The sequence below is a fragment of the Brachyistius frenatus genome, unplaced genomic scaffold (assembly GCF_029030835.1).
Source record: "Brachyistius frenatus isolate BFR_SWC_R1_liver_20210118 unplaced genomic scaffold, ASM2903083v1 Contig_17, whole genome shotgun sequence".
NCBI classification, from domain to species: Eukaryota; Metazoa; Chordata; class Actinopteri; family Embiotocidae; genus Brachyistius; species Brachyistius frenatus.
Genome location: NW_027210616.1, coordinates 5,769,527 through 5,793,977, shown reverse-complemented (window position 1 = coordinate 5,793,977; position 24,451 = coordinate 5,769,527). Strand labels below are relative to the sequence as shown.

Genomic DNA, 24,451 nt, shown 5'->3' with positions numbered 1-24,451 from the left:
ATGTGTGTGTTTACCTCGTTGTGTTTTGCTATCCGCCACCTGCCCCTGCAGCTTCCCCCTCTGTTTTGCATTTGTTCATCTGTACTTTTGCCAACATGCTTGTCACTTATCAGACTTATTAGATGCCATCAAATGTCTCCTCTAGCATCTGTTTGTCATCTGGCTCTGCTCTCTGTCTTTGTCCTTTTAAAGTGGCTCTTGTTTTTTGCTCCTTTAATCGCTCGATCACCACATACGATCACAAACATACCATAAAAATCAAACCCCGGTGAGACAGACAAGCCGACGGAAGAAGACAAAAAGAGAGAAAAAAGCACCGCAAACAGCAAATACACAAAACTACATGAAAACACACAATGCTTCTTTGAGGCTAAATCACCAGATTTTTAAGATTACAGCCTGAGCCTGGCCTGGTGGTCTTCATTTTGATTTGTATTATGTGGGGATTTAAGATTTGAGGATCAATCTGAGCTTTCACAGATTTATTCAACAAACATGTTTTGTTTGTACGTGACTCGAAGCCGGACAGACAGAAGCTGAACTACAGTTTGAGTTGATTAAAGATGGAGAGCAGCACAGTAGTTGTCCCTGACTGTAATCTGGTGATTCTGTTTCTGATTGGACAGATTTTTAAATCATATTGGTGGACACCTCAAACACAGTACTAATTGGCAGTTTAATCATTCTTTTCTAAATCAGCAAAGCTGATTGAAACAACAGGTCACCATAGCAACAATACCTCTGCTTCACACCGAGCTATTCTTCGTAAAAATTACCTAGATCTTCATCTTCTTAGGAGATTGATTGTTTTCTTGTGGCCTTCCTCGCATCCCTGTTGATTTCCCTGTTCATTCTCTATTAATTTCATAACGGGGTCAACCTCATCCTGGACTGTCACTGTCGTACTCAACGTAAAAATGGATTTAAATGACTCCTGTGTTATGCACTCTCCCTTGTATTCTTCTTTTTCTCTCTTCAGGTGTCCCTGATCTGTAACATGCAAATGGTCCCGCCCACTTAAAGGTACGCTGGAGAAGGAACTCTTCTTCTCTGAGACAAAGCAGACCTCTGACAATTTGTTTTTGTTTGTGGTTTTCTCTCTTGTGAGGATGGAAGCTTAGTCCAGTTTTGGAGTTTTTGTCTGTTCAGTTTAAGTCTTGATTAGTTAAGGGGAGGAGCCTCTTGGTTTTATGACTTATTGTGTGCCTGGCCCTGACTCGCCCCATCCGTTTGTTCTTTTTGCCAACCTTCCGGCTCCCATAGTTTTGATTAAGGTTTTGATTTTGTTTATGAATAAAATCACTGTTGCCTTTTTGCCAAATGTTTTGTCAGTAAGGCAAGATTGCACAGGGTTGGGCTGCAGCTTCTCACCACTATGTTTGGCCATAAAACCCTGTACAATTGTTTCTATTACTGTTAATCCCACTGAGAATCAATAATCAGTTTGAACAATGACACTGTAAGATCGTTGTTTATGCTCTCCAATCAAAGAGAATCAAGAAGATGACTGGAAACTCACTTGAGCTAATTGTCCCTGACTTGCCCAACATGAGATGGCAGACAAATGATGCAATGGAGTGATGACGCTCTTCACCACTCCTTCGCACCAGCTCTTATCATCTGTCAAACAAAAAGAGTCAAAGTTCATTTTACAAACCAGAGTTAACACTTACGTGGATACTTGGATAAGAAAATGTCTGAGCTAAGCTGGTTCAAATTGTTAATTTGTCAGTTTCAGCCCAGAGTTCACACTAAAACTGTGTCAAAAATATGTAAATGAGAACAAATATAATGTGAATTTGGCTACATTAAAACACCCAGTAGCTAAACGGAAATGTAGACTTTCGACAGAGTGATCGGCTGTATGTGAAGCCTATTCACAGTTGATGGGGAGACAGTAAAGTCATAAAGATCTTGTCTTTTCTAACTTTTTCTGCAATCACTCATTTATAGATTTTCATACAGAACAGCTGTTATTTACCTGTATTTGATTTTGTCCGATGAAATCCTGAGCACAGCATGATTTGGCTGAAAGTTACCTCGTGTGAAATAAATGTGTGTGATGTCAGTGTTTTTCACAGTGAGGAAAGACATCTGTAAGACCTGAATTCCCACTCAACCGTACACGACCATCCACAAATACAAGCCATTCAACCATCAGATGAATGAACACCCAACCCCATTTTCTTCCTAATTGCTTTTGAAAACATGTCGAGGAGCTGAACAACAAGGGGAGTGACAGCTCCCGGTGTTTTCCTATGGGACTAAGTCAACAAGCACAGACAGTGACATGAAAGAGCTCACACACCTCTGCGGTTTTGCTCACTCACACGGACGACCGATTGATTAACTCATAAATCAACCTCATCCCAGGCCCCGGGCCCTAAAGCGCCCCTCCACCTCCACCCCCACCTCCACCCCCACCAACCCAAAAAGAGTGGTGAGAAGGTGCAGCCCAACCCTGCGCCCTCCAGCTAAGTAAGTGGAGGCGGGATGTTCCAGCTCATGGCAGAAACCCAGCAGCAGGGAGAGGCCAGGTGGAGCAGGTATATGTGCTTTACAGAAAAAAAAATTAGGGTGGGGTCATGGAAACGACAGGTATAGGATTAATATGTGTTATTATAAAGACAGGAAGGGATGGAGGCAAAAAAAAAAAACACAGAGGGACTTAAAGAGGGATATAAATGTGTTAAAAAGACAAAAGGACAAGATAGGAGGAATCAGATGCTGTGTAGTGCTGCCAAAAACAGAGAAATAAGGGGAGACCGATATGGAGACAAAGAGGGAGAGAAAGCATAAAGGAATGCAGTAAATCCCTGAGTGACTGAACTATCCTCTGGAGAAAGAAAAGAGGAATTTTTATGTGCTGCAGGTGAGCAGAACAGAGAGGGAGGGAGAGGGAAGAGGAGAGAAAGAGATAGACAGATGGAAAAAGATGGAGAGAACGCGGGGGTGGCAGAGGGAATTTGAGCAAAGCGTGAAAGGTTCCGATTGTAGCTGAGAAAAGGGGGACACGTGGGGTAAAAATGAAGTGAAAAGGGACACAAAATGACACAAAATGGCCACTCATGCAGTTAGAGAGGATGGCACACAGATGGACACGGCAAAGGAAGGCAGAGACACATATGGGAAAAAGATTGGGGAAACTAAAAAGCACAGAAGTAAATAGGAGAAGGACAGACAGGGAGGAAGAAGAGGAGGTCGAACAGCTCGATTGTCTTAAAGGAATAGACCAGGTTTTTGGAAGATTAATGCGTCGGTCAGTTTACACGATAAGATTACACACCAAAATAGTTATATGACATAAAACTCGGGGTTGAATTCTGTTTTCTATGTATGAACTGGTATATCAATGCCTAATGTTTTACTGCATTCAAACCACATGTGACTTTCTAACTCGGTTCATCTGCTCTAAATTTGTCACATTGTAACTTCATCAACTTCATATTTAGATTTTTCATTTCCTTTATTACATTAGCACTGATGAACTTCAACTCTTAAGTGGTAACAGGAGTTGCTCTGTCTCCAAACAAGCATCAACTCTCCTCCGAACGCAAGCATCCCGGAAAACTACACAACATTCGAGGTGAGCTATGATCTATCAATCCACTCAAGACAACCTGCCACAGATTTGTGCAGTGGAAGGACTTCTTATCAACATGATAATAATAATGTCTCCTAAATATGTAAAAGAAATAAGTCAGCAGTGTTAATTACAGCTTCAACATATTCAGAACGCAACTTCGGAAGAAAACACCGAACCACAGTGGCTAAATTAAATAATTGATCCTGAATCAAAAAGTGGACCGCTTAGCTTAGTGAGGATTCAGACCAAAAAGAACTGTGTTAAAACAGTGGAGGGGGCTGGATACGCGTATATATGTGCGTGTGTGTGTGTGTGTGTGTGTGTGTGTGTGTGTGTGTGTGTGTGTGTGTTGTTGAAAATACCACTTGTGTGAAATACGATCCAGGAAATCCAGTCGAAGTCACAAATGAATGTGTTTAAATACATATCAGATGCCAGTTTGTAAAACTAACTGACAGGATTTTGGAGAGGCTTTCATATCTCAATAATTTATCTTTTGTCAGGATGAATGTGAGGCGAACAGTGGAAATATGGTAGCCAGGCTCTGCCAGACTATTGATCACAGCTTCAGTTTTCTTGGCTGATAATAGTCGGGAAACCCTGTTCACATTAATGTTCGCACAGCCACTCTGAAGGATTAATTAATTAGCAACCGGTGGAGGTGACTCAATAACAATAAAGTTGAAGTCAAGCATTTTTGTGTTTTTTTTTATGTAGTTGCAGCGATGGTACAGTTTTCAAGCATATGGCTGTCAATGCTGATTGGTGAAAGCTGCTCCATTAGTTTAAAAAAATGTCCCCTCGGGGATTAATAAAGTAACTACCTAACCTAACCTAATCAACCCGAGGTCTACGCCCATTAGGAAGCAACGAATGGAAACGATTCCCTATGAAGTGCAGCCAGAATCGTATATTCATGCAGTGAATTTGGGTCTGCTAAGACCAGGATAGAAATCTTGTGTACCCGTTGCAAAATATTCTTGGCAGGAAGTGTGCTTGCGTGGCTTTGACTGGACAAGACAGCATCTTAGTGGATGTTGTCATGTTGCGTTGCTGTAGCCCCCTTGCTTTGGATTGCATCAACAGATAGACTTTGTTCTAATCAATGACAAATTAAGTCAGTCTGAACTGTGTGAGGTTTGTTGCATGCAGTGAAATAAAATTAGCTTGTTCTTTGATGTGGATTGCTGAAAGACTTGGACTATGCTTATAGTTTTAGACTTTTGTCAACAAGTCAAATATTTGATCAGGGGTCAGGGCACTTCGCTTTCCATTGTTCTCCTCGTGGCCTCTGTGCAGCTCTCCAGAGATGTGAAACATCCGCTATCGTCTGGGCCTTTAGTTGGCACATGCAGACCTCCCCTGACAGAGGCTGTTGCAAGATGATCCAGTGACACCTGATGCTGTTCTGATACACCGAACCTTATGCTCAGCACAATGCTGCATCTTCAGAGGGAGGACAGTTGAACTCAGAGTTGTTCCCTGGTAGAATAGCAGGATTTTCCGCCACATATTCAGGCTTAATCTGAGGGGACATGTACACACATCTGCATTTGTACACCAGCCAATATCGACGCCCTTTCTGAAATAATTATTGATTGAAGTTTCCGTCATAGGCTAGATTTTCTGTCTTAAGTCTCAATACAGAGCTAAGAGTGTCTAATTTTTGTTGGACCACTTTAATTACAATATATTTACAGGTTATTTTGGATTTGTTGCCCAATTACACACACAAAAAAATAAAACTGCCTACCCCAGCGTTAAAGCTGGAGTGTGGAGAGTTACTGAGAGCAAAGGAGCCAGAAAAAGGAAAAGAAGCTCTCTCCAAGAGAAAAATAAAAGTTCTTTAACAAGATGGTCCCCAACCCAACGCCTCTGCTGCATTAGATCACAACCTGTCAATCAGACAGACAGGTCTGTCTGAGCAGAGTGACAATTTTCTGTCAGCAGCTGCCTGATAGACCAAACAAGCCAATAATGTCGATGCCTTGTCACTCAGTACGTGTCCTAATCGAAGCACTTGCCAGCTGAGTCATACTAACAGGGCTCTGCTTTTCTGTTATGTATTAGTTACAGCCATTTGTCTCTGCTTAGCTGACAGAGGGAGACAGGCAGGGAGAAAGGCAGAGAGACAACAGTGACTGATGGCTGTTAGATAGCTATGCATGACAGGCCTCATTCCAGCGAAGTTCTGACACATAGAGATAATGACTCACACACGTGCTGCGCTTGCAAGCCCACACAGGGGCAAACAATACGCACATGCACGGATAAACGCACACACATATAGGCCCGACAAAGCTGCCTTTGTTGACTACTGGTGGGTCCTCAGTTATTTCTCACTAACTATAAAAACAAACAGCTCCTTGTGTATATGTGTGAGTATATCCTGTGTCATGTCTCCGTCGCTGTTAAGCCTTTCGACACTTTATGAGAATCATGATGACGTTAGCGCTGGCGCGGTCGACCTCTCTTATAAGTCACTTCCTGCTCTAATTCTGCGTTAGATGCTAATGCTTGCACTTGTTTGCCTGCACGTTTAGCCACATCTGTGTGTGTGTGTGTGTGTGTGTGTGTGTGTGTGTGTGTGTGTGTGTGTGTGTGTGTGTGTGTGTGTGTGTGTGTGTGTGTGTGTGTGTGTGTGTGTGTGTGTGTGTGTGTGTGTGTGTGTGTGTGTGTGTCTGAGTGGGAATGTGTGGTTATGTGCAGGTGTGTAGCTCGGAGGTAATGGAAGGGAGAGTCTCATTGATCCTTTAATATCTGGCCTGAGGCGAGAAGAGGGAGCATGTCAGGAAAAAAAGTAGATGAGGGCAACAAAGTCAAACAAAAAAAAGAGATAATAATAATAACCAGTGAAGAAGCGAAATAAGACTCGGTGCATGACACAGGACGATAAGAGGCCGAGGCGGTGACAGTCAGGGCGAAAGACGACATTGAAACACAGACACAACATGAGACACAAGGTGTTGGTGGGATTATGAGGGGTGTGTTTGTACCTGTGCTCGTTTCATGTAAATCCCTCTCTGTCACAGGTCAGACGAGTGTTTTGGGGGGAAGAGGAGCTTCGTGAGATAGTGTGATGAAAGAGAAAAGCAAAGTGGGAGGTGGAAAGAGGGAGATAAAAGGAAAGATCGTAAATTTTCACTAGGACAGACAAATAAAAACTCTCTCATACCCCGCCTCTCTCGCTCTATTTCTTCGGCATGAATGTGAGCCGGTCTTTGTTTTTCAGGAAACGCCCCGACCCCAAACTCCTCTCCCCTTGTGCCAATCACCCGAAACCATCCCTATAAAACTAAAACCATTGCAAACAAAATTCCCATACGCATTTCTTTATTCTCTCCTCCCACCGGGCTCCCAAATGACCAATAACACCACGCTCTGTACAAAAGCTAGTATTTATTCTCTCTTGAGTTACAATACAGTATTTTCACACTGGAGAAAAATAAATAAACATCTTCTTCAATAAATAGTAAAGATATGATCCATAACCTTGAGCCATAATTACAAAGACTTAACAACCGATTTTTTTCTGAAAAAGAAATTAACCGTCTGTCAGCTTGCCAAGAGGGAAATCGCAGTATGTCTAATTACAGTGTTTTGGAATGTGAAGTTACTGAAAGGAATAATTCAACATTTTGGCACTGAAAATTAGTTTTACTGACTGTCCTTTTCGTTCATGTTATCATCATTATAATCAGTCTCTTCATCCGAAATTTTAAGGAAAAAAAAAACAATCACAGTTTTTGCTGTGGTCCCTATTGCCCTTTTTCCACTGCCAGCCTGACTCAACTCTGATTGCTTTTTTTTGGTTTTCCACTGGGCAAAAGTTGTGAATAGTACCTTGTTCCTGCTACTACTTTTGGTATCACCTGTGTTGAGCTTTCAAATGAGCTAAGCTGATAAGAGGTGACATGAAAACACTGCAGACCACTGATTGGTCAGAGAGAATCGTTCAAATCACTGCCTGTGCAACAAACATCGGACATTCTGCACAGACCCACCATTTCTAACTAGCCAAGCTAATAAAGCAGCACCAGTAGCACTGTGCTACTCAATTAAAATCCACAAAACTTTTATCTTACTGCCTTCAGCCTCTTCTGAAACTAAATTTGTCTCCTTGCTATGGCAAACAGCATCTCCCCAGTATCCTTCATTGTTCATGTATGCTGCATTGATGATCATGTCACGACAGTTTCCTGAAGTGCTGCTATAGTTACGATGCTGCATTCAGGGGGTTGTACCTGCAGTGGAAAATAAAATTCAGAAAAAAACTACTTGGTACTAAAAGAGTGCAATCTAATAGAGCAGAGCTGGTCCGGCAATGGAAAAGAGGCTTATGTGGAATAACTGTAGCTGAGATATCAAACATTTTTTAGAAGGCACTTGTAAGCCACAGTGTACACATTTAGTTGCTTCAATTATATGGTACATGACCTTAATGCAGAAGTATAAATAAAGGTTGAGAGCAGGGACAAACAGCTGTCTAAAGGTTGAAGAGAATAATCTGCCCGCACCTCACACAGCTCACACATTATGCCTTTTCTTTTCTTTTTTTTAATGTAAAAACGACCATTTGTGGTTTTAGAGGAATGCTGGCAATATCTTTTCACAAACAACAGTTTATCCACCACAAATATTAAAGCTACAATTCAGCATTTTATGGAGGGTTATGAGCTGGATGAACCCTTCCTGCTGCTTAGGAAACTACATCATGTTGTTTTTACACTTTGATCTTTTGTTTTAAACAAATGAGATAATATGTGTTCAAAAGTGTCCTTTAGAGGTGTCTGTAGATTGATGTGGGCTAGGTATTTCCTCCTAGTTCCAGTCTTAATGCTAAACTAAGCTAACCAGTAGCTGACATGCTCAGTGGTGTAACTTTCAGCCATAAGGCAAACAAGCTTAGTTCCCAAATTGCTGAACTATTTCTTTGTACACAGAATACACACCTGTGTTTCTCTGGAAAAAACTTATTTGGAGATTGCGTTAAATATTTCTTGCTGTGGAGTGAAACTATTATCAAGTTGCACAAATTATGAGCACAGAGTCCAAAGCAGAATCGAAGGCATGTTAAGGCATGGAATACCACTGTGTGTGTGTGTGTGTGTGTGTGTGTGTGTGTGTGTGTGTGTGTGTGTGTGTGTGTGTGTGTGTGTGTGTGTGTGTGTGTGTGTGTGTGTGTGTGTGTGTGTGTGTGTGTGTGTGTGTGTGTGTGTGTGTGTGTGTGTGTGTGTGTGTGTGTGTGTGTGTGTGTGTGTGTGTGTGTGTGTGTGTGTGTGTGTGTGTGTGTGTGTGTGTGTGTGTGTGTGTGAGACACCACTCTGTCCGGTCAGTATGTGTAGCTCTGTTGTAGGGTTACTGTAACTGACCAGTTGACTTCTGATTACTCAGCAGTAACCCTCTGCTGGTTATTTCCGGCACTCATCCCCTGACTCACGTCTCCTCTCGGCTTCCTCTCCTTTCCTGCCTCTTTCTCTCCTCGTCTATGCCCTCTTCATCCCTCTGGCCATTTTTCCTACGCTTTTGTCTTTTACCCATTGAGAAATGTTCCCATCTTCCTCTAGAGAAAATGAATGTTTGCTGATTCACACATCTGGGGTGACTGAATCAGTTTTCGCTCAATGGCTGCACTGTCTGTCTCGCTGCCTGTCACTCCGTCTGCCCCCGTTTGTATTTGTGTGTGTGTCTAACCACCTACAGTGGTATTTCTGTTGATCTATGAGCCGTGAAGTCCGGTAACTCAGCCCAGTCTCAGTGTGTCTCGCTCAATGAGCTGCTATGTGCATTAGACAGTGCTGGTAATGTGTTGGCGCTGTGTGTCTTACAGTATATTCCATGAGCACTTCTGATGACCTGCCAAATGGTCCTTCATTCACTTATTCCAGTATAAATGAATGCACTAAGCATGACTGTGTTTTGTCTGTTTCTCTCAAAGCTTGATTCCACTCAGATTTTGTGCAAATAATAGATTTCCGATACGCTGCACTTTTGTTTGTCTCAGTGTCCGTTCCCGTCCCTGTGTCTCAGCCTCTCAGTCTCTTCTTGAGGCGGTTAAAGTCCTTCGCTGATCGCCACAGCCAGCTCTGCAGCTCTCGCAGTATCCAGAACCCCTCCACCTTCCTGGCGAAATCGTTCATTGTCGGCCGCACTGACATGAGCGAAGAGGAGGAGGAGGAGGAGAAGAGCGGGCTCAGGGGTGGCGAGAGAAGGGGGTCGCCCCTTCGTAAGGACAGAGGGACGTTCTGGGGGAGGAGGGTGTGCTCATCACCAGGTCCAAACTGGTACAGGAGGGAAAGGGTGGACAGAGGAGGTTGAAGGGTGGGGGACAGGAGGGAGCGAGGAGGCCGATGATGGACAGTGGAGGATAAGGAGGTAGTGTCTATTTTCTTCTCCCCCTCCACCATAAACCCTCGGTTTCTCTCTAAAATAAATCCATCTTCTTCTCTCAGTGTGTCGGGGTGGTGTGAGTTCAGGTTATAGCTGTAAAGATTGTCGTTTTTTTGCTGGTTTGTTTGTTTTTGATGGAAGCTGGAGTCTTCTGTGATCAGGTATGACAATCTGACCCTGGCTTCAGGCTTCTCCTCGTCATCCTCGCTGATACTCAACAACCGCCTCTTCCCCCATCTTTCCACCCCTGCCTGTCTCTCTAGCTCCTCCTCTTCCTCCATTCCTCGTGTTTCCTTTTTGATGGCAGCCCATTTCTCCCTCTCTGGCACTTCCCTCTTCTCTCTTCGCCCTCTTTCTCCTTTTCCCTTCTCCCTCAATCCACCATTCCTTCCTCCAGCTGCGGTTGCCTCTGTTCTCCTCCCCTCTTTGCTTCTCCTTTTTTCCATCAGGACCACAGGGACACCTTCTTCCCTCTCTCCTCTGACCACCTTTGTCCCACTTCGTCTTTGGTTGCTACGCTGACCGGACTCTGTTCTCTGTCCGGCTCTGGATCTGTACAGGCTCTGGCTCATGAGCGGAGCTGGTAGGTTGCCTCCAGTTCCTCTCTGCAGGTACTGAAGCTCGCCAGCCTTATTTCCCATGTTCACAGATTGAGGAGGAAGTGCGTAACCAAGGGTGGTCATCAGTGCAGATATGGACCCCAGAAGTCCATCCAGGCCTGTGCAAAAGTGTAGCAGGGAGGTCTTTAGGGAGGGGCAGAGGGTTGAGCGGGCCAGCTCCCTGACAGCGGCCAGCAGGACAGAGTAGGCTTTCTGGTTCTGGGCGAGCCGAGCTTGGTTCTCCAGGCCGTGCCATAGCTCCAGTCGAGTGGCAGCACTCGGCAGGGTCAGAGCTGTACTGTTAGGGCGTGGAGGAGAGAAGTCTTTCTCATTGAATGGAGGGCCGAGATAGGTCAGCTGGAGGAGATACAAAAGAATGAGAGGAAAGGAAGACAAGATTTCATGAATTATTCTAGTTAATTGCTTAAGAGAAGTTTGTCAGGCCAAAAAACAGATGATGAAGCCAGGCTGTAAATATGCTGACAATTTCAGCAGGTGAGCTCAACCACTTTATGTTACCCTAAAATACTGTAGATCAAAGTTAACCAAGGAAGTCAACCTCAAAACTCTGATGACTGAAAAAGACTACAGTTTGCCTTTTTTTTTTTTTAAACTCTTCCAAATTAGTTTCAAAACAGTTTGACTAACCGGAGGGTTTGCATAAAACCTGTCTGATGTGATTTAACTGTTTCTGTTTCTTGTCTTGACAGAGCTCTGCCGTCACTTTAGAAAATCTGAGTAAATAACATGGTGCATGTGAATACACATAAGAAACAATCTATAACCACGAAACCAACATTAGTCAAGCACAATAAAACAATACTGTCCTGTAATACAAATTCTTGGTTGAGTTTTGTTAAAATTGTGAGGTTTTGAGTTTGTGAAATAGTGGAGACACTGCAGTAAGGTTTTACAGGCATGGATAAACTCTTGTTCTCAAGAAATAGTTACACTGTGTAACTTCCTTTAATACCACTACAAATTGTAATTTTGGTTCTTCTGTTTGGGTATGGATTAAAGAAATGGATGTTGATTAATTGTCTTTTTAGCAGATTTTTTTTTTACCATTGAACAGAGCGGCGCTGTTTCCAGTCACCCAAGTTGAGTGTTATCAGCCCATGAAATTGCCATTATCAATCATCATCACTCCCATAATTATGCTTCAGACCGAGAAAACTGCACCTACTAGAAAGCCAGAAGTTTCAGAATTTATTGCGGACTCTAGTTGCTGTAGGAGGAAGTCACGTGATGTAGTAATAAGAAGGAGAAAGTACACATTGGAGGGAGGTTGGATGGTTGAAACACGGGATACCGCCATTCATATACTGTGAAAAAAACGGTCATTTTTTACATATTCTAACGTACTTAAGGAGGTGGAGGACGGCCCATCCAGACATATCTATGGTCCCGCTGAGAACTGATAACGACCAATTAATGAACTTGAATTGAAATTTGATTATAGCCTCTTTAATAGGCACCTTTGTTGCAGTGTTTTCATGTTTACTTTGTGTATGATATATATATGTGTTCAAATTTGTACAAAACGGATCCAGTGCAATATAAAACATTTTCATGGGGGACATCAATTTTATTTTTGTACCTAGTTGGCTTTGATAAAATTAATGAGATTGTATTAGAACACAATAGTACCACAAAAAAAAAACGAAGATACTCACATATATGTCTTTGATTTCCTTGAGCTGATACTCCAGGTATTTGGTCAGCTCGTACGTACTTTCTATCGAACTCCTCTCACTGGCCAGGTTGTGGGAAGGATCCACAGCCATCGCCGTGGCAGCAACCAATAGCAATATGAGCTGGTGTTGACAGACTGTGGAGAAATTAAAGAATAAAAGACCCTGATTAAAACTTAGATGTACACTGTGAGATGTTTTTTTGAGGACCTTCATGTCTTGGATGTTCGAGTGTTAATTAACACGCACTGCAGAGGTATTTGTAACGATAACAACGGGGCTAAATTTATTTCAGCTCTTATTTTCTCAGACATTTTGTGCTTATTTAACTTGGATTCTGAGTTTTTTAAAGAATTTGATGATTGAGAGCTCAACAGACAAAAATTACCTCAAGCGACAGTTTCCGACCTTTGCTCCATCCAGTCACTGCACCGTCGTACTGTTTACAGGAATTTTTACAATATTCTGGTTTATTTCTTTCTCTCCATGGCGATGGCCTCGTGTGTTTACATATTGCCAAGTCGAGTCATCTGACTCTGCCAAATCTAATTTTAGAGGTTTCTGGCTATCGGACGTTTACTCTGGCTTCAAATAAAACCTCTCTTAATGGCTTCAGACAGTCAGATGAATGACTCCTACATTCAATGCACCAGTCTGTCAGGCAAGCAGACACTTATGCACACACATACACACACACTCATTCCTGACTGATAACCCAAAAAACAAAGACATGTGGCTTTCTTTGCAATCACAAACATTAATGTGTTTGTATCAGTTGTATGTTTGCTGCAGACTTCTTGTTTAGGTTTCAGAGTGTTTGTGTAGGTGTTTTATGGTACTCTGTGAGTGTTTGGGAGAATGTTTGTAGCTGTAATTGCATATGTGGATTAATTTCACATTGCTGTGAGTGTATACACTGATTCTGAGTGTGTGTGTGTGTGTGTGTGTGTGTGTGTGTGTGTGTGTGTGTGTGTGTGTGTGTGTGTGTGTGTGTGTGTGTGTGTGTGTGTGTGTGTGTGTGTGTGTGTGTGTGTGTGTGTGTGTGTGTGTGTGTGTGTGTGAGAATGGGGGGGATGTAACACTGGAAACCTTTTACTACCCCTGTCTCTGGTTTCAAACAGAGAAAATTGGAGCTGAAAGGTGGTTTTCAACATGAAGGAACCTCATGTTCGTCCACTCTGCTTCGTCCCATGCTTGCTCTTGGTTGATGCTTTCACAGTTTCTCCCTTCACGTGCCAGCTCTTATCTTAACACTTGCTCAACACACATTTCTTTTGTCGTACCCTGCTCTTTCTCTTCCATCCTCACTCATCCTCCTGACACCCACGTGTGATTCATGCTTGTAATTATGGGCAAAACATACCGCTGTTCAACAGGTGTGAAATATGCATTGCACAATATGTGTGACCCCGTCGGCTTTCTCTTTTTCGCTCAATCTGTTCCCCTGGCTCAGACACACCTCGCGCCCCCTGTTGATTCACCATTTCAATCCCTTTCTCCTCTCAGATTAGTCACACTGTAGGCTACTCAAATGTTCTTTTCTTTCCCGTCATACCTTTCTCCTCCACACTTTCCCTCATTTTCTCCCCTCGGCACTATTATCTATTGTCTGCTCTCCGTCAAAATAATAGTGGCCAATTAACCCTAATTAGCTCCTACTCCTTCTTCAGTGCCCTTTTCTTTCTCTTACTCTTTCATCTTTCACGGTGGGCCCCACAGGACGAGACTTTGAGTGAGGAGCTTAAACACCTTTGGCTGAAAAAAACTAGTTCTGACCTAGAATGGTCAACACCTCTTTCCTCTGACTCAACCTTTTACTGTCGTATCGGCTTCAGCTCCCAAAAAAGTTTGGGTCTACACTCTCTGATGTTATGCTTTCTATACCACTTAACTGTCAAAAATGTTGGTCCTATGTAAAATATGGGCATAAGGAATTGGTAGAATGGGTAATAATTGCAGTAGGCAAGAAACTTTGTGGTTATACAAAAACGTTGAGACTTTAGGAGAAGAGTTACGTTTTCATCTTCTGCGCACAAATCAGCAGAATACATTGACAAGTGAGGTTAAATTAATTTCATTGTTACAAATTGCAATGATAACATGGTAACAACTCGTTACATATCTTCAAAGTTATCAAAACTCAATTAACAAGCTCAACCTCACTTAAAAACATTAGATTCGTCAAATGACTTGAGCTTTTAAAGTCATGTTGAATAACCGGTTAGGAAACTGTCAGTTTCAAATTAAAATGAGATTAGAGATGCTTGTCATTGAAGTGACACGGGCAAAACCTCAACTAACAACTCACCCACTGGGTGATCAAAAAGAAAAATGTTTAACTCTTCCACTACCTGTTGACCCTGAGTTGTTGACTACATCAAAGCATCCTCCCGAACTATTTTCGAAATTGCTGTGGCTGGGCACTCCTACATGGTCTCTCTCTCTCTCTCTCTCTCTCTCTCTCTCTCTCTCTCTCTCTCTCTCTCTCTCTCACACACACACACACACACACACACACACACACACACACACACACACACACACACACACACACACACACACACACACACACACACACACACACACACACACACACACACACACCTTGAAATCAGTCAACCAGGACAACCCCTGTCAGCCGAGCCTCCTCCGTTTTCCTCAATCGCAAAAGCCTCATCACCTGTCAGACGCACTATGCATCTTTCAGGGACCGCTGAACATTTGGAGCTCATCAAGCCACTGGCTCCTCCCGCTGAACATCCCCCATTAGAATCAAAACACCCTGGAATCAACACGACATGGCAGACTCGCAGAGAGTAAACAGCCCTGAAGGAAAAGGACACAAAGTGTGCAAAAAGGGTCGCATTCAAAAGGAATAAACAGGTACCGGAAAAAAAAAGGAGCCTGGGATTGAGAAAGAAAGATCTTCTTGGCAAAAATCAACCTAAACTGTTCCAAACTGTTTCCTTTTGTCTGCAGCCACATGCTTGGAGATGATTGCCAGACGTGGAAGGCTCTTGTTGTTTTGATTGAGCCCTGACATGTCTAAAAGCAGCCTCTGCTGTGGCTAAAAACAACCGCTCTTTTGTACGGGTAAACTGAGATAACTCAAACCGAGAGCCATGTTGTTGTTATATAATATTAGGTTGAGTAACTACACTATAGTCGGCATATAGCCTGACTTCAAGGCGAGCCCAGCAGGCGCGGGGCTGCGTCTGTGTACCTGGCAGTGGAAGCACACTCCGCAGGGCAGGGTTGAAACCAGAACATTCTCAGTGGGAGGATTGCATTACACCAACACAGGGGTTCCCTACATCGGCCAACCATGACCTGCCTCTGCATGTGTCTCTAAACACTCGTACCTGTTGGAGTTACAAAAATGCACGCAGAGGGGAGCTACTTTACTCGCAGCAGATCGTATTTGTTATCTTCGGTTTGTTCACTGGTGTAGAGTTAAACCTGCCACTCCGTGGTCTGGCTGCCATCTGCAAAACAGAGTTGAACATGAGGGTCCTGGAGGCAGAGCTTCTGAGCTCCAAATAGGTCAAAATTAAACATCCCGCAGGGTCAGAGTTCAGAGTTGAATTTTGGGGCATGAGGATGTGTTCACGAGCAAAAGACCCTCGAAACACATTTGACATTTTACACTCCAGACGGTGTTTTGCTAAACCAGTGACCCAGCGTTTGCGGGTGCTGTAGTGCTTCCATCCGCGCAGACTAGTATTTCATCTTTCTCAACATGCACCACCATTTGAGGTTTTAAACAAGCACTTAAACAGAATTTGGTATTGTGGGAAAACCATGTGCGAGTAAATCTCTCCAGTCTGGTCCAGGAAAAACTCACTGTAGTGCCAAAAGAGGTTGCCCTGCGTCGCTCTAACCACTTGAAAGAGGTCTTAAACAGAACGGATACATAAGTACAGAAGATGTTGTGAATCCGGTCTAAATTAATAGAATTTCCTGCCTAACATCGATTAGGATGACTGCAGTATACCGTGATGCCATGCTTCTGGTGAACATACAGTGCATCCGGAAAGTATTCACAGTGCTTCACTTTTTCCACGTTTTGTTATGTTACAGCCTTATTCCAAAATGGATTAAATTCATTTTTTTCCTCAAAATTCTATACACAATACCCAATAATGACAAAGTGAAAAAAGCTTTTTTTTTTAAATTTGTGCAAATCTATTAAAAATAAAGAACGAAAATATAACACGTACATAAGTATTCACAGCCTTTGCTCAATACTTTGTTGAAGCACCTTTGGCAGCAATTGCAGCCTCAAGTCTTTTTGAGTATGATGCTATAAGCTTGGCACACCTATTTTTAGGAAGTTTCTCCCATTCTTCATTGCAGAATCTCTCAAGCTCCATCAGGTTGGATGGGGGGCGTCGGTGCACAGCTATTTTCAGATCTCTCCTGAGATGTTCAATCGGGTTCAAGTCTGGGCTCTGACTGGGCCTCTCAAAGACATTCACAGAGTTGTCCTGAAGCCACTTCTTTGTTATCTTGGCTGTGTGCTTCGGGTCGTTGTCCTGTTGGAAGATGAACCTTCGCCCCAGTCTGAGGTTCAGAGCGCTTTGGAGCAGGTTTTCATCAAGGTTGTCTCTGTACATTGCTGCATTCATCTTTCCCTCCATCCTGACTAGTCTCCCAGTTCCTGCCGCTGAAAAACATCCTTACAGCATGATGCTGCCACCACCATGCTTCACCGTAGAGATGGTATTGGCCAGGTGATGAGCGGTGCCTGGTTTCCTCCAGACATGACGCTTGGTATTCAGGCCAAAGAGTTCAATCTTTGTTTTATCAGACCAGAGAATTTTGTTTCTCATGGTCTGAGAGTCCTTCAGGTGCCTTTTGGCAAACTCCAGGCGGGCTGTCATGTGCCTTTTACTGAGGAGTGAATTTACCACAAATGGACTCCAATCAAGTTGTAGAAACATCTCAAGGATGATCAGTGGAAACAGGATGCACCTGAGCTCAATTTTGAGTGTCATGGCAATGTGTGAATACTTATGTACATGTGATTTTTTTCAGTTTTTATTTTTAATAGATTTGCAAAAATTTTAAAAAAAAAACTTTTTTCACTTTGTCATTTTGGGGTATTGTGTGTAGAATTTTGAGGAAAAAAAATGAATTTAATCCATTTTGGAATAAGGCTGTAACAACAAAATGTGGAAAAAGTTAAGCGCTGTGAATACTTTCCGGATGCACTGTATATTACAACTTTGACAAGATTTAACCTCAAACAAACCCAAGCCGTGTTCTCCAGAACCAAACCACTCTGCTGCGTGCTTCATCGTCTTACTCTTCACACTTTAGTTTTACGTAATCACTGTGCAGTACTACTCCGCGACACCAAAGACAACATGAGGCAACATTAGGGGCAGAAGTGATGGATGTATCCGACATATTTCACGCTGCAGTCGCTAGTTGAGACTTGATATTGTCATATTGTGAAAGACAAATTTAAATTCAGCCCAGAAATTTATTTTTAAGTGGATTTAAACTGAAATCTGTGAAATGTTTTTGTCTGTCCAGTCAAAATCTCATCATATTCTGTGCAGTCTTTGATAACACATTCGAATGCAGGCTTACGTCATGGTATTCAGAGCTACAGCAGCAGCTGAGGCAGTAAAATTACACGTCAGCATAGTTTCAATTTTAAGTCAGAAATATCAGACATTTTTGACAGCTGAAAAGAACCACAGAAGTGTCAAACATTTGAGAACAAATATTCAGATGAAACTACAATAAATTTAAAAAAAAAATCCAATATTAACACCAGTAGATTTTGATCCAGCAATGTTGAAAAAAAAAAAAAAAAAAATCCTGTTACCTACTGTTTTTATGTGTTCTCATTTGTTTACACAATACTACAAATACTTCCACTAAAGTAATCTAGGTCAATTAAATGAAGTGACTCTTTTCAGGCAGATCAGTGAGGCGGACCACTTCGGATAACGAGCAGACACTCAAGTCCGACTGACGGGAAGTATTTCTCATCCTTCCCAGTCTGCTGGCATCGTGTAGCAGAAACTCAAGATTCACTTCCTGCCTTTTTCCAGTGGCTTTAAGCGTATCCGTCAGTATTCTTCAACTGACGCTGTAGGTGTCATCGCCGTCAGAAGCGCTGTACTTATGACACCATTTATCGGCGAGTTTAGAGTATTTATCGCAGATGTGAGTTCAATAAAATCCCCACGCTGCAGCCACGAAATGTCAAAGCGCGGTGCATGCTTTTGTCAGAGCGTGTTCCCATCCTCAGCCTCGTTTTCATATTCATCCAGCTAACGCGGCAGAGAGAGAGCTGGAGGAAAAAAGACTCATCAGAGCCAAACTTAAAGGAGCTGTTTGTTTCTTACATAGTTTTTTTTAAATTTTTATTATGATTATTTTTCTTTAATAATGCAGCTGCACTGTACCTGGTGGCAATTTTGCCTTCTGTCATAACACTTGGTGTATATAAACACACCGCTGGACGCCAGGGGCGAAGACATGCATGAACACACTGATGTGAGGGATGGAGGGGAAGGGGACACACACACACACACACACACACACACACACACACACACACACACACACACACACACACACACACACACACACACACACACACACACACACACACGTGTGGGGTGGTTGACAGTCTGGGGTCAGGGTCAGTGTTGTGTGTCTGTGTCTGTGTACAGTTAAAGGCCAGATTTATGTGCAGCCTGTACTCAATCAAGTGTGCATTCCTTCACTAACTCAACACACACACATGGACACATATGCATGTAGATCCACGTATGCGAAGCAAGTACATATATACAAGCCATTGTGTACTCAAGCACACACACACACACACACATGCACAAACACACACACTTTTCCCATCTCTTCTCCCATGGGATTCCTTCCTCTGGAGTTTGTTCATACTGAATTTCAAATTGATCCTCTTGGCACCGGACTCACTCTGGGGTTGCCAAACAACATCAGTGACCCAAAAAACCCCGAAAAAAAAACAAAAAACAGGCACACACACACACACACACATTACAAAAGTCCAATAAAAATTCTGTTTATGCCCAGAAACTCTCTGTGCGACCATTTCTCGCTAGTCGTAAACTCAACGTCCTTTGCTTGGATCTCCTTCTCGCCTTGTTATCCATCTGCCTCTTCACCTTATAAGACCATTTTATTAATCTGTGGATTCCAGTCCCTCCATACTTTATCACCATGTTTGGTTTCAATTTCTTTGTCACTTCATCTGTCCCCTCCTCTCCCTAAATCTCCCTGAAACATCAAACTTCCATTTTGAAGTCTCCTTCCTTTCTATCGCTAATTACCTTTTCCCTCTCTTCCTTTCACTAATTGGCTCCACTCGTTCCATCAACATCTTTCATGCCCTCCTTTCCCTTTTTCAGACCTTCAGTTTTTAATTTACCTCTAAGCCCACCCCCACCCCCCTACCTCTGGCCCCGGCTGCTCCCCAGCCCGAGCTCATGGTTTTCGCTTAAAAAAACAATCGCTGACTGAATCCACTGCAGAATTTTAAATTCGCTGCTCTGTCGCTGCCGTACGAGGGAGCGGGAAAGCCGGGGTGGAAAATAGGGGACGGCAACGAGGTCTGAGCTGACACGATTAGTCGATTCGCAGCTGATCAACAGAAAATTAATCTGTGACGATTCAGTGATAACGAGAAAAAAAATCTTAAATATTATCTGTTTCCAGCTTTTTTTTAGTTTTATTCTAGAGTAGGCAGAATAGAAAAAAAAAGACTTTAGGTCAACAAAACAATTGATTTAAAGACATTAATTATAATAAATCAATTGATAGAGTGATATATAAATTAATTTGGTGGTTCAACTCTACTGTCAGGGATTTTTTTATTAGGTATACTATTAACAATTTTTTTTAATTGTTTTTTTACATGTTTTATTTCGGCTCCACTGCCTGTTTTACACATCCTGTTTTTAGTTGCATCACTTATGATCAGCTTTTGATCAGCCTATGTGTATCAGTTGAATGGTTGTAGAAATATATTGTCTTTTTAATTTCATATCGATGCTCTTCAGAGCCACACTGTGATTGTACAGTACAGTGTCTTAGTTTGTGTGTGATCATCACAGTCTTGTCTTTATGTTGTCTGCTGTGAGCTGTTCGAGTTGTGTATCTTTTCTTTTTTTGTCTTTGTACACGCGTGTACGGACTCATTTTACCAATATACACCACTTTATTGTGAAGTCCATTTCACAGGCAAACATTACACTTTTTACTCCTCTATATTTATTTTACTGCTTCAGTTACTTTCTGCAAATGAAGCTTTTATGAATGCAAAACGAGTATTTCAAATATACTGTGCTTTGTTATATAGACAGTTAATCGACTGGACAGTATATAAAAACTTAAAACGACCAGCTGCCACATTAAAGGACTGGTTACACATAATTTCATTAAAAACATCTGTACTATAAAGACATTTTGAAAGCAGAACTTTAACTTCAGAAATCTGAATCTTAATTCAAGAGTGAGCGAAGATATTTTGGAGTCTTGAAGGATAGAGACAGGGGGAAAGAGGAGGAGGAGGAAGAGGAGGAAAAGGAGTAGGTGGAGGGGAGGGACAGGGAGCCGGTGAGGGAGAGTTTTCTGAAGCGAGGGGCCATGTTAATTTGGGAAAAATGTAAACAGCATGTGTAACTGTTCAAAGCGTGACCGACTCATTTTATATCAGTCCCCCCTTCTCTCTCCTCTCTCTTTCCCTCTGGGTGCCGCTAACTTCTGTCAATCTGCACTGCATTAACCCCTCTGCCGCCAGGTCCTCCCTCTCCCTCTCTCTTTTCACTTTTATCTATCTCTACCTCTCTTTGCCCCCCAACATACACAAACACCCCTCCAACACGTCCTCTTGACATCCCTATATATATAAATATATATACCGTGAAGAATTGAGGATGGCTCGAGCGAATCAAAAGATGTGAAAGGTTCACTTTATTCTCTCCCTCCTTCACTCTTCCTTTGTTTCCTCCTGTTGGCCGGTGTGTTGGTGCTCAGCGGTCCAACACACACTGAAGCTTTTCTCTGAAACACACCGACACTAATTCTAGCCTCTCAGCAATGACAGGCGTTGTCTTTGTGCGTGTGTGTGTGTGTGTGTGTGTGTGTGTGTGTGTGTGTGTGTGTGTGTGTGTGTGTGTGTGTGTGTGTGTGTGTGTGTGTGTGTGTGTGTGTGTGTGTGTGTGTGTGTGTGTGTGTGTGTGCGTGCGTGCGTGTGTGTGTGTGTGTGTGTGTGTGTGTGTGTGTGTGTGTGTGTGTGTGCATACACAACAGCAGTAGAGAGATAAAGGGTTGTGTACTTGAATAACTAAATACATCTGTGCATCTGTATCTACCTGGGGAGATAAATGATGCGCGTGCGTGTGTGTGTTATTTATTTGCTCTGAGTATCAGAGGGAGCAGCAGCTTGTTCTGCACTCTGTTCTCTCTTTACTTCACTGTCTAAAGTTTCACTAAATTTGCCGACGGCTCTTTCACGTGATGCCACCGTCTCGATGGGCTGAGGAGGGCGAGGGAGGGAGAAACACAGAGAGGAAGAGGAAACTGGTGATCTTTGAGTCAGCGCATCATTTCATCTCACAGCCATCCGTCAGTACACTGTCCGTCCCTCCTTCTTTCACCTCCTTCCCCATTTCTTTCATGGACATGGAGCAGCAGCCGCACCAGTCGTCCCAAGGGGAAATGTATGTGTGTGTGTGTGTGTGTGTGTGTGTGTGTGTGTGTGTGTGTGTGTGTGTGTGTGTGTGTGTGTGTGTGTGTGTGTGTGTGTGTGTGTGTGTGTCTGTCCTCTCGCACCTTGACTAACGTGAATCATGTACTTTCTCATATCAGTGACAGCTAACCAGACAGTGGGTTCAGCTGCCTCTGACCCCCTCAACCTCTGTCATTTATTTTACTGAACAAGCCCCCCCATCCTCCCCAATCTGTCTGTCTCTGTCACACACACACACACACACACACACACACACACACACACACACACACACACACACACACACACACACACACACACACACACACACACACACACACACACACACACGCACTTTTCAGTCTTTCTCTTACTGCTTCTTTGCAATCTGCATTGGATCTCTGCATCTCATAAATCTAAAAGACACTAAATTACTATAAAAGTAAGTTTGCATCCAGTGTGTTTGTTCCATTCACATCCACTTGCACTCTTTTCTGTCTCTAATATTTGTAATAAAGTTTAAAGTTTGATTATGAGCCACGAATCCCACGCGTTCCTTCACCATTAAATTTCAACACATTTTGTATGTTTTAAAACAAAACAAAAAAAGTTTAAAAAAATCTAATCGACTTCTTTCCAGGGTTGCAAAAACCATTTATATCTGGGGCAATTCAATTCTGCGCAATTAAACCACATATAACATAGGCTTACACTTATAGAAATGAGTAAACATCAAAATATTGTAGCCCTGCAACTTTACCACAACTTTTAGTTTTCATTACGGTGTATTTGCAAGAAAAAAAATAGCAAAACAGAAAAGACGAAAAATACCAACTAAATAATTTGACTACTAGCCGAGAATTGTTTTTGGGTTTTTTTAACAGTTCTATAAAAAAGTATCAGAGTCGAGGTCTTACCTCCGCAAAACCTTGTCATTTTCTCCAAATCCTTTTATTCCGTTCAGTGCGCTGTCAAGAGGTTCATCCACCGCCAAATTGAGGAGCAGAAATACACCGATAATAATCTCCTCTCTTCTCTTGTAGATTAAAAAAAAAAAAAAAAAAAAAAAAAAAAAAAAAATCGAAAAGTTTTCAGCGCGTGGCGGCTAAACTAAATCTTCTCTCCTTCACTTCTGGAGAAGATAAAGGACAATTACAGGTGATGTCGATCCCGTCCGGATGTAGTAATCATATTAAAGAGTCTCAGGTTGGACCTTAAATATTGCCGATGCGATGACTTGTGTGGTCTGTGTGACAGACTGAATGACGGCGGAGCCTCTTTTGTACCTCCTCCTCCTCCTCCTCCCGCTCTTCTACCCCTTTCTCCCTTTTTCCTCCCCTCCTTCCCCTCGGTGCTGTCTCTCCTTCTTTCGTTATCCTCCTCCTCAGTGCCGCGGTGATTCACCGGGTTGACGCATCACAGCTCAGTTTGACAGAGCCGCTCAACCACGGGACTTGTCACAACTCATTTCTGTTTCTCCCGCTCGTCGTCATCCTCATAAACCCAAATCTGACTGCAGCCGTTTGATCTTTAATCTGCCTCATCTTTAATAAGATGCGAGTCCGGCTGGATCGGGTCATTGCAGGCCAAGAGGACCCGGCAACCCTCCAACTTGTCCAGGAAACAAGCAATAATGTTCTCTCCTTATTTTACTGCCTAACTTTCTGAAAAGCGATGTTTGCTTTTATATCGATGATTTTATTCGTCATCAATACTTTGTCGGCTAAATAAATTAATTCAATTAGCATTTAAGGGAATTATTTTTCTTCCTTTCCTTTACGCAATTAATTTAATTAAAAGAAATGAATCTAAAACAATTTAAAAAAAACAATCTGAAACAATTTAAAAATCAATCTAAAACAATTTAAAAATTAATCTAAAACAATTTAAAAATTAAAACTAGGCCTATTTATAAAATCACAGTACAAAATAATTTTACTTAACAATCTCACATAAAGCCAATCAGAATTTCAAAAAGGGAAGTAGGATTTCATTGGGTTTATAAAAGGACAGGAAAAAAAGAGATAGTTAAATCCATTAGTTGCGACACAGGTTATCAATTAACTAATCAGAGAATAATCCGTCTGTTTCTATAGAAGGACCTGAAGACAAGTGTTTGCCTGCCCCACGATTTTTCTTTCCTCTCCCTTCATTCCTCAGGTTTTAGTTTCTATTGACAATGAGATTATGTTGATCTTCTTCTCTCACCTCCACCTGTCACTCACATCAACCGTGGCGCGCTCGTCTTTTTGCGCTCACACCAGCAGAGATTAAGGCAATAGCATCGCTGCTGATGCTCTATTAGTCCTGGATCCAAGATAAATTTAAAACTAAATCCCCAGGGAATCTGAACCTCTTGGTAAAATTCCTCCATAATCGCTCAGAGATCCTAAATCCGCTCGGCCGACCGGTTTATATGATTGAATAAAGTGGGCTAGTTATGTGGACT

At 42.4% G+C, this 24,451-nt stretch overlaps 1 protein-coding gene across 1 annotated transcript; it reads right to left on the bottom strand.

Annotated features, from left to right (window-relative positions):
• Nucleotides 1-8,863: 8,863 nt before the first annotated feature.
• clcf1 (cardiotrophin-like cytokine factor 1) lies at nt 8,864-22,990 on the bottom strand. Its single transcript, XM_069694171.1, has 3 exons — nt 22,920-22,990; nt 12,252-12,406; nt 8,864-10,932 (listed from the first exon to the last, which is right to left on the bottom strand). Exons 1-3 carry the CDS (start codon nt 22,936-22,938, stop codon nt 9,613-9,615), a joined length of 1,494 nt encoding a protein of 497 aa, XP_069550272.1. The 5' UTR covers nt 22,939-22,990; the 3' UTR covers nt 8,864-9,612.
• Between the last annotated feature and the right edge of the window lie 1,461 nt (nt 22,991-24,451).